We start from the raw sequence: 14887 nt of genomic DNA on the forward strand, positions 1-14887 counted from the left end.
AACTATCAATATTCATTATTTAGATAGAGAATAATGTGACTTTGTAATTAATAAATCAATCCTGTGTTTCAAAATTGGACTGTTGATAAAAACCCATTAGGAATGACACTGTGCATATCTTACCTAAGTCAGTCAATCAGTGGCCGTATTTCCTCATAATCTCAACCTGAAAGTTTCTGTTTAGCCTGAGTCTCGCACTGTCTCAAACTTAAATCAATTACATACAATATCGTGTAGGCTATTCTAACAAAATGCAACAATTAACTAGTCTTTTATGCAGCCTTTATAAGGTCATAAGAAGGCAATGGCAGCAGCTTGATGCAAGATTCAAAATTTACAGGCAAAAAAAGCTGTACTTGTTCCAGCCATCAGTTTCTACAGAATAAGTTGAAGATCTTTTCTACCTTTCTGCAGCCAACTCAGTTTCAGGCAATGAAAGCTCTCCAAAATGGTCGAACAACCCGTTTTCATAAAAAAAAAAAATCAGCCAGAAGAGGATGATGATGGTGATGACGATGAAGACGATGAAGATGAAGGAGTGGGTCTATAGCTGTCTCCTCCTCCCAGTTCTGAGAACCTCACTGATGATGATGACGTCATTTCCCTCTCTTTCTCCTTCCTGCTTCCTGTGCAGACTGACCTCTGGGCTGGTTTAAACTGCCACGTGACCTTCTTTGTTGTTGACTGCTCCACTGTTGACTGCCTCACTGGCGTAGTGGCAGGCTGAGTCGCCATGGGAATGGCTTGTGTTGTTGACATGCTGGTGGTAACCCCGGTAACCTTCCTTGCTTTGCCATTGTTGTTTCTGTCCTGTTCCCTGAAGAGCTCGCTCAGCACTTCAGGCTCTGTGGTTTCTCCAAACAAGTCCCAGCCCAGTTCAGTGGGCAGCCGCTTCGGCCGTCCGACGCCGGCAGATTTGTTCCCGGCAGCAGCGATTCTGGAGGAGCGACTGGGATCGGAGTCAGACAGGTCTGAGTCCCAGTCACTGTCCCCTGCCACTGAGCCGCAACCCAGTAGTGACAGATCAACGGGGCCAGATCCTGAACTCTCCGAGTCTGACTCTCTGGAAAACACAACAGACAGAATGACCAATATTTAATATTTATTATTACTATTCAAAATATTCCACTAGCATCTACATTTTTGTATGTATCTGAATGGTGCTTAAGAACTTCTTTAAAAAATTCTGCAAGCTATCTTCATTCTTTGTTAATGAAAATGACAGAATTATTAGTAGTGCTAAATTTTAAACAGAGAGAAGGGAGGAAAACACTATCACTTCCAGTTAAAATACTACTCATTATATTAATACGATAGTGAGTTGAGTTGTAATGAAATGAGATGAAAAGGGATGGTTATGAGTTAAAGTATCCCTTTAAAAGGGCTCAAGAGGTCATCACAGTATGTTAATTTTGTAATCACTGTATTCAGATACAGGGGTTCCTCAAAATATTCCTTTCAACCTCCATCAGTGAGCCCATCTTGAGTGAGTTTCCCTTTTTTGTTCCAGAAAATCTTGGCTAAACCCTGTCTGCTCTTCTTGAGATATCTGACAGTTTGCCACAACCTCTTTCCAAGCTAGTTTCCACCACCGCCACTTGGATTCCATGAGTCCAACCTTCCCTGAGATACAGTAAGAAAAAAGTCCTCTGGAAGTGGGATTTGAAATCCTTGCAGACAGGTGCCTCAACTGTATTTCACCTTACCTCACCCATGGTCATGAACTTTGGGTAACAAGCAAGTGAAGCAAGTGACCAGACTGTCAAAATGTGCCGGGGGTCACCCATAGAGATACAATGAGGAGCTAAAAGACCTGGAAGGCACTGAGCTGCTGCTCTGTTGCTTTGAAAGGAGCCAGTTAAGGTGGTTAGGGCATCTAATTAGGATGTCCCCCTGGGCACCTCCCTGTGAAGATATTCCAGGCACACACAGTTGGAAGGAGACCCTGTAGACGACCCAGAACACACTGGAGGGGTCACATCTAGGCTGGAACCTTCTTGGTATCCCTCAGGGTAAACTGGAAGACATGACTGGGGAGAAAGACGTCTGGGCTACCTTCCTTTGCCACTGCAACCCAGACCAGGTACAAGTAGAGCAGAAAATGGATAGATGGCTGGATCTACAGCTAAATTAATAAAATGGATTTGAAGTATTGTTATATTATACTTTTCTGACCCTACACTCAATTACAAACAATGAAATGTTCTACCTTTGTTCCAGTCCTCACTTATGGTCATGAGCTTTGGGTAGTAACCGAAAAAATTAGATCATAGATTCAAGTGGCCAAAATAAGTTTCCTCTGTAGGGTTCACTCTTAAACATAGGGTGAGAAGCTCAGCAATCCAGAGGGAGTTTGGAATAGAACCACTGCTCGTTTGTGCATTCCTTTGAAGGTTGTCCAAGCATGTCCAAGTGTGAAGAGACCAGGGTAGACCCAGAACTCACTGGTAGGATTACAAACCTCATCTGGCCTGAGAACACCTTGGGATCCTCCAGGAGGGGCTGGAAAGGTTTGCTGAGGAGAGGTGGGTCTGGAGTACACTGCTTAGCCAATCAAAGGAAATGGATGGATGGATGGATGGATGGATGGATGGATGGATGGATGGATGGATGAATGGATGGATGGATGGAAATGCACTGCTGTGACCACACAAAAATGCACATACCTGCCGCTATAGGATGTGGTTCCTGCAGGGCCCAGTAGGAGGCATGCTGGAGCTGCCAGGTAGACAAAACTGTCAGTGCACAGAAAGTCCCCTTCCTCTGGTTTTTTGGGGGCAAGGTGAGTCGGCTTCGTGTCCCGTTCCATATTTGACTGGTCCATGTGTGTTTTCATGCTATCCGAATGTTGCTGTAAACTGTCTTGTTTTATACCATGGGTAGGAACTTCTGTCACTGTGGTGGCTTCACCCGGGGAGGCAGATCTTGCAGACACGGCAAGGTAAACAAAGCTGTCCGATTGGACAAAAGGATCTAAGTCACCACAGTCCAGTCCTGAGGTTCTGATTGGCTTCTGATTAGGATCTAGGAAGTGTTTGATTGGTTGTTTTGAGGGAGACAGAGGAAGAGGGGAGTCACTTCCCATGAGGGTCACTTTTTTCCTGGGTGGTATGTCTTCACTTTGTGGGACATTTCGAGTCATGGAGTCCTCAATGTCTGTGTGGTCCATTTGGGACCTAATGACTGAAACCGTTGCTATCTTACCAACTCTCCTTCCGTTCTCATCTTTCCCTCGCTCTTCATCTCCCTCCATCTTTCCACGCCCTGTTTCCTCTCTTTCACCATCTCCTTCCGTGTCTTCATGCATGGAAGTGTTGAGGAGAGACGGGTAGCACCACTGTAGCTCTGTGCTCTCCTCCCTCCCCCATTCCTTCAACCCTCCATCGTCCCCGTCTTTCTCCAGTGATGTGCTGCTGCTGCCTAGGTCGGAGCCACTTATTGGCTGGTCGCTGTCGGAGCCGGCCTCCTCCTGGCTCTGGTTGGATAAGGAGAGGAAGACGCCACTGGAGTCTGACTCCAAGGTAAGGTTTGAGTCTGGAGAACTGTCCTCCTTTGTGGAGCTAGAAAAAAAAAAGACAAGGCAGTCAAATTACCGCTACATCCTCATGTGTCTGTGACTTCTAATGCTCTCTCTCAACCATTACTTACCACAGATGCCATCAAATTTGTCATAACCTACTTTTTCAGATCAAGGCCATTGATTTGTGTTTGTCTCAGCCCGACAGAGCACTGTTATAGGACTCTAATTTGAATATCGGCATAGTTGTCTTGGGTGATGGACACCTCATTATAAATATATTAGCTCTCTAATTTAGCTGAGGCCATGGCGTGGCTTGGTTTATGTCTTCATTCATTAACCAGGAACAACACACAGAGATTCACATTGAAGTGATTATTATGATCTGCTGAAGCCAGATTCAGGAAAGGGCACTTTGACAGTGTTGCTTTGACGCCTACTTTGTTTTGTGCGAATCAAATGAACTAACTCTTACAGTTCATTTTCATGTGTGATGCGCTTCATATGAATCTTTTTCAAATAATTGTCCAGAGGTTTTATAATGGTCCAGACCATAATTGTTACCCAGAATAATTACAGCTGAGGGGTGTTAAATATGGTGAATAGAAGGAAACATACAAAGATCATTAAAGCCATAATATCACTCATTCTTGAGAATTGGGACAAAACTGTATTTTGAGGAGGGGTTTGATTTTCACTTTTCAATTATGCCTGAAAATATATTTTAAAAGATGAAACTCTTGGTCGTTTGTAATGGGCCAACCTCCGAGTGTTTTCACAGCACATAGTGAGTGGCATAGTGAGTAGTCATTTTATTTTTTAAAGTTGCTCAGACTTCTTTTAATGCTAATCAAAACACACAGTTTTAAACCATATTTTTTTAAGGGCTACAGCGTTGACATGATATAGTTGAGACATATCTGATAGTAATATTAATGAATTTGTCCAAAAATAGAGACCAGGAAGTGAGACAGGGGTCCTTTGGGTATAGCTAACACTTTTTATGCCTGATTAAATGATGTTCTTTGGAAACCTTGGAAACAACTTTAAGGGGCGAACATTTACATAGACAGTCTTTTTTTAAAATACAAAAACAAATTTAACAAATAATAACATATTTTTATATCTATGTTATTGGTATGTATTGTTAGCTTTAGATGTGAAGGCTTTTAACACGTTTAAATTGTTTGAAGTTGTGAATTCTTGCCTGGGACAAGGCTGTTTTCTGACACAGAGCAAGATTAGAAATTTAAAAAAACAACAACATTTATTTCATATATGTATAAATCCTTAAAGAATACATTCTCAACAAAAAAATGGAATCAGGGTGTTGGTCATCAATAATTTAATTTTTTGGGGGGAGGGGACATGATTTGTCCCAAATCATTCCCAAAGAATGGGAAACATACTGCAACAAATGTCCTGCCAGTGAGAGCCACCAAATCACTCATGTTTTAAAGCACCACTTCAACCTGTCATGTACACATAATCCACATTCTAAAACCAGCCAATGCTGTGGAGTAAAAACAGTTTGTATTTGAATATGGACAGTACGGACTTAGGCAGAAATGTTGCTTTACACCAATACTATGCAGTTTGGCACGTTTGATTATTATGTCAGGATTACAATGTCAGCCAGTCTTTCTTGGCTTTTGGTGTCTTTCATGACCAGTAAACAGAAGACAAATTCATTGTCTGTCCTGAAAAAAACACAACCTCTTGTCTCTCTTCTCTGGCAGCTCATCAACACTGCATTGCTCACATGTACTGAATGTGCCTGTTTTCATCCCATGGGTACACTCTGCTGTTCTACAAGTATGCGATGTTTATAATAATGACTAATGATAAGATGAAAAGCAATGAAATAGAAACACAGTGCATTTGGTAGTCTATCATAACAAATGTTTGAATTCACAATCATATCTCCCACCAAATCGCACAATACTTATATTACTTAATAAAACTAATGCAGTGTTTTAATTGTTGCAGTCAGAAACCAACTGGATTAATAAAACAAAAGCACTGCATTTAGAAAATAATTAAATGATCAAAGTGTTTGGGATAAATTAATAAATTGTGAAAACAACTTCACTTCAAAAACTTGACTTGACTTCAAAAACTGATTGATTACTTTTGGTGTTCCTCAATGCTCCAGTGTTGGACCACTATCATTTTGTTTATATATATGTATCACTCATGGCTCACCCTCAAAAGGTTTTGTGCACTTAATTTGCATTTACTTACATGTAGAATCCAAGCACGATCAATTATAAACTGCAAGAAATCTTGACACCACAGTGCACGGTACGCAGCCGCAAGTCAAAATCGGATGCTGATACATTTCATTGCTCTGTGAGTATATATCAAAAGAATATAAAAAGAAAAGAAAATGAGAAATGAAAAGAAAAAGATGACATCCAAAATGTATATTTTGTTTAAATCAGCTTTGAAATTCTCAGAACATAAAGTGTTACATGCGCCATGATCCGTGTCAATATGGTAACCTTGGAACCCACAGAATTAATTTAAAATATCTAGATATCCCCAAAAGTCATACATTTGCTAACTGACCTAAAAAGCCAGTAAATAGCAATGTAAAAAACAAAATTATGGCTTTAAATTGAACTGAAAATTCAGTGGCATTGTGACCTAGTGCATCTATAACCCCCTCTAAAGATGACCCGTCAGTGGCCCAGAATGCGTGTCAACATCTGGTGGAGATCAGAGTTCGGAGTCAGTGCTGACATAACCTATTTTCGTGGAATTACCTTGTGCCAACAGTGGAAGTCCCAGCAGATTTGGTTGACCAGTCAACAGGTCTGTCTGTGTCAGTAGCTGGTGAGGCCATAGTGGTGAGCTCCAAACTGACCTGGGATCTGCTGCCCACTCCTAGAAAATAAAACACAGATATAACATAATTAAACAAGAAAAACATGAGATATAATCTGTACATTACAACATTCATTGTCCCTCCTGGTTAAGCCTGCAGATCAATGTTTGCTATCGTCTAGTGGATGTTGTAACACTTGTTCATTTTTCTATCTGAGGCTTTTCTGCAGGATTAGAAAAATGACAGACACATATGTTTCTGAGAGGATAATTTTGTCAGTTACAGTACCGGAGCCAACAGATCCTAATCTAGGTAATTTGGTGGAGAATGGGTTGAGCTGAGATAGGACAAGCAAACAGCACCCACTGCGCCTCAGACGCTTGACAATCAAGCACACAAGCCTCAATCCAAATTTCAATTTTAAGCCTCGATATCGTCTTAATGAAACTATGATTGTGACGCTGCTGCTAGTGTTCATGAAGCATTTCAACATCCCCGCCTTCACCTCATCTACAGTTAGCCCAGAATGCAGCTGCACGACTTGCTCTGAACTGTTACAAAAGAGCTCATCAGAATGCACATAACCTTAGGATGGTCATTTGTGAAGGACAGGATGGGTATTTCGCTGCTCTGTTTTATGAGAAATATTTCATTGTTTAAAATCCTAAATGTCCTGTCCTTTTCATATAGTAGTAATGGCAATAACTTTAATGCTCAGCATGCATCAAAATCTTGTTTTTCAGTTTGTCTCAAAGACTAGGCAAGACTGGTAGAGAAAAATTAAATTATAGAATGGCTCTCCATCAGGAATTACACATTTAATTTTTAAAGAGAGTTTAAAGTAAGATCTAATGACACAGAGCACCTGCCTCTCACCAAATAGGACATGTTTTGCTACATAATATCTGACTAATCATCATTAATGAAGAACTTTTCTTGGTCATGTTTCATTCTGTTGCATTCTATTTTGTCAGTCACTACATTTGTTGTTTTTAGTGGTACTAAATGCTTGTCATTGGTAGTTTCATTGCTTTTTTGTCTCCTTTTGCCTATAAAGAAAGCTTATGATGCTGTAATCGTTAACATTTGTAGAAACAGACAACCTCAAAAGTGAAGATGCTCTCTGTCATTTAAGGTAGTTCTTATCATGCTGATATTTGTTCAAGTATTCATTTTGTCTTATCAGTTTTTTAAATCAGGTTTTAATTACTTATTTGATGTTGTTAAAAGCAGGTTTCACGTCATGATTGACAGCTGAGCTCTGCTTGCAATTGACTGGCACATAATAACCCTGTCCACGAGTTGGCCAGCTGAACTGTGCTGTATTTACTGATGTTTGGTGCTTTTTCACAAACCATTCTACAAACAGTCTTCATAAGGGCATAAAATGACAATCAGCACAATAATTATTGTCATTTTCTGCCCTGATGAAGACTTGGTTGAAGCATGTTGGCCTATCCATGAATTAATGAAGAATATTTAAATTTTTCATCAGAGTTCCTGGGATCATTCCAGACTGCTCTCCATTACTTTAAACTTTTATCATCAGTAAGTTGGATGGTCAGTGTTTTCATCTGTATTTTCATATATAATTTTTGGTCCCATCCTTGACGAGCACCTGATTTCTTCATCATTTGCTTTGCCAGTGCTACTTTTTTGACACTGCGTGGCACCCATTTTTTCTTCACTACAAACAGTTTAAGTGATTCAACCTTGATACGCTGGTAAAGACCTCTTACAGATAGATCTCAGTTGAGTATTTATTACCGTTTTTGGCAAACTGGTTTCAGTCTTGACCTCGGCCACTGAATCACTGAAAGGTATCTGAAGGCTGAGATGATCTAAGAACTATCTGAGAAAGCTGAGGTGTTCTTGAGAAGTATTTTAATATAGGCTACCAAGTTAATATTATGTAATTTATATATCATATGGACAAAACAGTAATAGAATTGTACATGTAGGTTTCATAGATTTAGCTTCCTGTGATCCTGTAAGAGGTTCTCTGTTACCTGCCTCATTATTTCCTTTCTCAAGTCATATTACAGCACTGTCCCGATATTAATGAGAAGAAAATACTGGAAAACAATGTCTATGCCTGGCAGCTGATTAATACATCAGTTCAGAACAATGAGCAGTTCCACTTCGCTGGCAGGTATTCACCACCTGTTATTTTGGTACATGTATAAATGAAATAATTGACAGCCAACTTCCCAGCCAAACTCTCAAACAATACAGAGCAGCTGCTGAAATTAGGGTTTTAGTGTATACAGTTTAGTAATACTGCTATTTTGACTGAACACATCATGTAATGAAAAACAATGAACACAAAAATGTTCATCGGTCCAAATTAAAATGCAAAATACAAATAATGACGTCTGAAATCTTACTTGCTCAAAATTTCCACTGGTCTTTTTACTTTATCCACAAATATTTGTATTTTACCATATTCAGCTTTATTTACATCCATGCAGCTTGAAATAACTGCTATGATTTCTTAATTGTCAATTTTCAACATAAATGAGACTAACACAGAGAATATCGAAGTACAGGAAACAGGAAAGGAGAAAGTTGACTGAGATTCTTCCAGGTACCAGGCTTGCTGAATCGTTATTGGAGACCAGTGCAAAAAAAATCTCTAGATTACATTCTATGATAATTTCACAAATGGCCATCACACTGGGCTAACTGTTACCTGATTTTGAGCTTAACAACAATGGGTAACCAACCCCACATTTTCACCCTGCAGGACCCCACAAAAGATTAGTCTAGCTGTGGTTGGGAGACTCACAAAAGAGAAATAAAAGAATAAAAAGAAAAAAGTAATGGTTATTTTTTGGTATGGATGGTTTGGCATGGTTTTAAAGAGGTCAAGATGTCTTGCTAGATGACTTACTACCACCTACTCTAGGTAAAGCTCCAAAAACCCTGGAACCTACATTTTCTAAAATGTAACTAAGTGCATCATTTTTTCAGGCCACGCTCTCAAGCAGCTTTCTCTTATAAATCTGAAGCCTCCAAGCCCAAGCCAAGATATCCCTGATGGTATCACTATGACATAACCAAGAGCTTTTTTTCAAATATGACAAAGCTCTTCCAAAGTTGTAAATATTATACAACTGTTTTCATAGGTCGAGTAGTAGCCTCCATGACAAATAAACTAACTATTAGTAAAATCAGTAGAGTTTCCCTTTACCATATCATATGTAATTTTTCTGTTACGGTACATTATTGCAGGAACATGAAAAACAATATGGGAAGAAAGAAAAAAAACAAAACAAATACATTCAACTAGTATCTACCTGTCAAGACAGCAGCTCTCTGCGGCCCAGGGTGTGTTTGGTACATGTCGGCTCGTTCCCTCTGTGGCTCCAGCAGTGTTTGGTATACATCCTGTGTGTCCCTCTGGGGCTGAGACAGGTCTAGGTGCTCCAGGTCAGAGTCCAGCTCCCTGGCTCTCCTCTCTAGCTCTGTCAGGCTGAGCTCCGAGGCTGCCGAAGAAGGGGGGTGGGAGCCCCCAAAGCCAACTGGAGGCCGGAGAAGAGGCCAACGTTGCAAGGACCCCGAGAAGGAGTCTGCATCTCCTCCTCCTCCTGCTCCGCCTTTCTCCCAGCCGTCATCCCACAATGTGGTTACCATCTCAAGGACAGCATCCCAACTCTCCATCCCACCTTCCTCTTCAAATGTCCCTCCTTCTCCTCCCTCCACCTCACCTTCTTCTGTCTTTAATTGAACCACCACCTCCTCCAACTCTTGTCCATGCTGTTCTTGTATCCCCTCCTTAATCTTAATTCCTCTATCCTCTACCTTTTCATACTTTATTTCTATATCTGTTTCCTTTTTAATTTCTTCCTTTTTGTTTTGATCCTCTTGTACTTTCCCTTCAACCCTTCTCTCTAACTTTTCTTGCTTGGTTTCTTCCACTAGCCCCTCACTAACAATAACCCTCTCTATTTCCTTACTCACTTTCTCCTCCTTTTTGTCTTTCTCTTCTCTTCTCTCCTTTTCTCTCTTCTCCTCCTTCCTCTTCCTTTCATCTTTCTCAGTCTTCTCCTTACTTTGCTCTCCTTGTTTCTCCTTGCTCCTGGATCTCCTGGGCTCCTCCTGCTCTCTGCAGACCCTCCAGTGTTCCAGGTTCTGCTCCTTCAGGGAAGCCCTACCCACCAAATTGGTCCCCTGTCCTGGTTCTACATGGGAGGGCTCTTTAAGTGAGCATCGTCCCACCATGCTTGTAGAATTCATTATGTTTGATAGCGGGTTCTCTGAGAAGTGGCCTTGACGGGGGTGTGGGAGGCCATGTGGGCGCCTCTTTTCCAATGCTGAGAGCACAGAGGGGAGAGGAGGGAGAATAGGGAGATTGTGGAGCGCACCACCCTGCCGAACAGTCCTTTTCCTGACGATGATTCTGCGAGGCCAAGTAGACTCGATGCCCTCAGCGGGGCTTGTTGAGTCAAGGTCCCCAAGGCCTCTGGTTAGTCGGGGGCTGACTACGCCTGGTCGGAGCCCTGTGGCTGTGCCAGGTCGAGTCCTGGAGCTGGACTTAGATGATTTGGATTTGTGGGATCTGGAAACTTTCTCTACATGGGTAGCAATTTTATCAATGTCCAAAGTCTTTTTCTCAGCCTGATCTTCAGGGGCAGTATCAGTTTTATCTCCAACCACAGTGTTTATCTGAGCTTTATCTTTTGTCTTGTTGCTGTTCTGGCTTTCATTGATGACTCCAGCCTCAGTGTTACTTTTAGTCCCTATCTCATTGGTAACCACAGCTTCTGGTATTACCTCGGGCTCAGATACAGGAGCAATCTTAACTTCGGACTCAACTTTAGCTTCTACCCTGGGCTCTGCTGCTGAACTAACCTCATTATTAACTTTAGCTATACCTGCAGCTTCTGTTCCAACCTTGTTCTCCACCTGCCATGAGCTAGTTTTAGTCTCAACCCCTATCTCAATCTCTGTCTTCATCCCAGGACCAGATCCACTGTCAATTTTATCTCCAGGCCCAATGTTATCCTCAGTCTCAGTCACAGTTGAGGGTATAGACTCAGCAATACGTTCTGGCTTAGCCGCAACCCTTCCACTTCTTTCCCCACTCCTCGACCCTCCCCTGTGTCCTTCTTTGTTCTCAGCTGGAGCCATATTTTCTACCTCCATCCCTGATCGCACTTTTCCTTCCAAATCCCGTCCCCCTGGTCTTGTTTTCACCTGAGAGCCCATTCTTGTTTCAGACCCATTTTTCATGCTAGCTCTGGATCCATTGTCATATTTGTTCCAACTTTCAGTTCTATGGTGTTCTTGCATTCCAGCTCTGATTTCAGCCTCTGACATGTTTCCAGCTGGGACTTCACTTACTAACCTTGGCCCACACCCTGTTTTGCTGTCAATTAACACCAACCCAACACTGCCATTGTCATACTTAACCATACCCCCACCTGCACTGTCAGGACCAACCTTTGACCCGGCTCTATTCCTACCCACAGCGCCGGTGCCCATCCTAGGGGCAGCATTGGGGGAGGGTGACGGTGAGGGCTGGGGGAGCAACAGGGGTGTTGTGTCGAGAACCTGGTCGGGCTCTAAAAACACAGAGTCTCTCTCTGATCGCAGAGGAACTGGTCGACCATACCCGAAGGTCCCAAAGGTTGATGTTTCCCTTCTCTCCCTTTCTCTTGCCCTCTCCCTCTCCAGCCTCCCCCTCTCCCTCTCTCTTTCCCACTCTCTCTGGGCCCACCCTCTCTCCATCTCTCTTTCCCTCTCCCTCTCCCACTCTCTTTCTCGCTCACTCCGACCCCATCCTCCTCCTCGGTCCCTCAGGTCCTGCTCCAGGTCATGAGCAGACAGTTGGACAAGCGGGGCACGGTAGGGGGATCGCCTCAGCTCATGGGGGGGTGACAGCCTGAGGCTCTGGGTTTGGGAGTAATGCCTTGGCTGGATAACGTGGGGAGGGGAACAGCGCAAACTCTGAGTCTGACTGGGTCGAGGCTTGGCTGGAGAGAAAAAGACCGGAGTGTGGTAACCCGAAGACAGGGGTGAGCCAGAAAAGGGGGAAATAAGAGGGGAGGTAAGAGAGGAGGACTGGCCCCCAGGGGGTGGGTAGTGCCCTGGGTTCAGATATCCTCCCCCTCTGTCCATCATTTCAGTTGTAGTAAGCTCCAAACACTCGAGGTGTTTTGGAGGTGTCAAGACTTTCCAGGAATGTCGGCCATCTCTGCTCTTTGTGCTGTCTCCATGGTGATGGTGTTGGTGATGGTGATGCTTCTTGGATGAGGAGGAGGAAACTCCTGGCGCTGAGAACGAGGACACAGAGGGAGAAACTGACCGGTTGAAGCGTCCAGGAGAATTGCAGCCACCACCGTCATCATCCTGACCTGCGAGCTTCAATGAATCATAGATGGCTCTTTCGTCCAGGCGGCGCACAAACGAGGGGTTTGGTGTTAAAGAGCGAGGCTGCGGATCAAACATGTCAGTTGGAGACCTGCTAACCCTAAGGGAGCCGCTTGCAGAGTAACTAAAGCTCCCCTCAACTCCACAGTCTCGCCTTATGGACCCTCCAGGGTGATGGTGATGGCTGTCAATCTGCTGATTGATGCACATGGTATCGTAGATGGAGCGTTGGGGTACGTAGCCATCTCCGTATACCCCTTCCATTCCCCCACCTCGCCCTCCCACTCCCCCATCCCCAGCTCCATGCTTCTCCAGGCAGCAGGAGCTCTTCCTGAAACACCCGGGACGGCTTAGAGGCTTGCCCATGATTGGTCGGATGTCTGACGGTGGGAGGGGTTGGTGGTGGGAGGCACGTTTGAAGCTTGACGAGTGAATTGTGAGTTTGTTAATATCACTAATTCTGAAAAATTTTGCTTTCAGAATGTGCAAGATGCATGGCAGCTGGCGTTGACAGGGCCATGGCAAAATGAAAGAAATGAAGAAATGTCAAAAATGTTGCCTTTTCTTTTCTGGTGGAATACTGAAGCATATTCCGTCTGATTTAATGAGAAGTCAGGATAATCTTGTGATCAAAGGATGGCACTGCTGAAAAACAATCCGTCTGTCAAAACCTCCATGACATCAAAACAATGTAGACAAAATAATGTCCAAATGAAATTAGGAGATGGAATCCTATTTTGAGAAATATTCCAACCAGATTTTGAGAGAAAAAAAAAAGAAAATATGAGACAAAATGTCCAGTTTTTATGTCCACAGGGTTACTGTTCTTAGTTCATCTTCTCTCCCACTCTCTTACCAACATGACTGCATTTGTATTTATTCTGGTTGTTTATTGTTCTGGCTGTCTGTTCTGAGCCAATTAAGTCTTTATCCAGTGGAGCGTTAGTCAGTCGACAGAAAGGCGACAGAAAGACCGAGCACAGTGGATGGAGGATTGAATCCAGTTAAAGCTTCTCCTCTCATTCTGGCTGTGTTTGTTGATTACCGTCGTCTGTCTGTGGAGAACAAAGCAAACAACAAAAGATTTGAACAGAAGACAACTTGAAAAACTCTCCATGAATACACAAGTGAGTGGATATTAGCATATTCAGTATAATGGTTAATAATCATTGATATTCTTGTCAATGATTCCAATTAAAGGAGCACTCCGCCAATTTGAAACAAGCTGCTGAGTTTACTCGTCAAAATAAAGAAGTACACCACCTGTGAAAACATATAACTGAAAGCCCATGCTACAAACTTGAACTGTGGGACTGGACCAAGCAGGAAGGGTCTAAAGTAAGTTGCATTATGGGAATTGCAGGATTCAGTGTTGTTTGGAGCTTAACTCATACTAGGGAGTAAAAAATCAGGATATCTCTGCCTCTGCAGCTTCGAAAGTGCAAAGCTAAATTGCTGGAGTGCCTCTTTAATTTCACTCCAACAGTGCCTGCAGAGCACTTTGCAAACAACTGATAGGAAAAGTAGGCCACAGCTGTCTAAAAAGTAGCAAACCATTTCCTCAGTCTATTGATTTGAATATTAGAATCACTTATGTTAAATGATGCACTCAGGTCAAGCAGCACCAACCCATTGACCTCCATCCATCAGTGGGTTACCGATAATGCAAAGATGAGAGGCCCTGTGCTAGAATTAAGGGAGAACCAGAAGGACATTCTAAATTGATTTGGTTTTTAAACCTCTTTCTCTGGTTTCTAAAAAGACATTCACTTCTTGTAATTGGGAGGTGAAGCCATCACTTCAAAACACAGTGATTACAAATGTACTTTGTGTTTTCCTTCCAAGGACGGGCTGAACACTGAGATACAAACTGTAGTTGGCTAATTTCATAAATATTACATCTTAAAAAACAACATATCAACAGTCTTCATAACTTGAAGGGTGGACACTTCAAAGACAACAAAAGATAAAAACCTTAAAAGCTGATTTAGTTCATAGCCAAAACAACAAAGGCTATCTGTGCTGTCTTTTTCTCACAGGGACCGGCTGAGGAGTACGCTAACTACGGTTGGCTAAGCTCTAAGTTATATCTTAAAGCATAACATACCAACAGTCTTCATGATCTAAAGGGTAAAAAAAGACTTAAAAGGCAAGGCAACAAAAGA

At 42.5% G+C, this 14887-nt stretch overlaps 1 protein-coding gene across 1 annotated transcript; it reads right to left on the reverse strand.

Annotated features, from left to right (window-relative positions):
• Positions 1–331: 331 nt before the first annotated feature.
• LOC146311322 (uncharacterized) lies at positions 332–13254 on the reverse strand. The gene is made up of 4 exons (XM_084742014.1): positions 9647–13254; positions 6286–6406; positions 2667–3560; positions 332–1063 (listed from the first exon to the last, which is right to left on the reverse strand). The coding sequence occupies exons 1-4, from the start codon at positions 13086–13088 to the stop codon at positions 484–486; spliced, it is 5037 nt and encodes a 1678-aa protein (XP_084598140.1). The 5' UTR covers positions 13089–13254; the 3' UTR covers positions 332–483.
• Between the last annotated feature and the right edge of the window lie 1633 nt (positions 13255–14887).

This window comes from Lutjanus erythropterus, chromosome 18, assembly GCF_056507025.1.
Source record: "Lutjanus erythropterus isolate fLutEry1 chromosome 18, fLutEry1.hap2, whole genome shotgun sequence".
Taxonomy (NCBI): domain Eukaryota; kingdom Metazoa; phylum Chordata; class Actinopteri; order Lutjaniformes; family Lutjanidae; genus Lutjanus; species Lutjanus erythropterus.

Coding starts and splice junctions, on each gene's coding strand:
- LOC146311322 (XM_084742014.1), bottom strand. CDS start 13,088: ATGGGCAAGCCTCTAAGCCGTCCCGGGTGTTTCAGGAAGAGCTCCTGC. Junction 6,407..9,646: donor GAGAGCTGCTGTCTTGACAG/GTAGATACTAGT, acceptor TTTATTTTCTAG/GAGTGGGCAGCAGATCCCAG. Junction 3,561..6,285: donor ACTTCCACTGTTGGCACAAG/GTAATTCCACGA, acceptor TTTTTTTTCTAG/CTCCACAAAGGAGGACAGTT.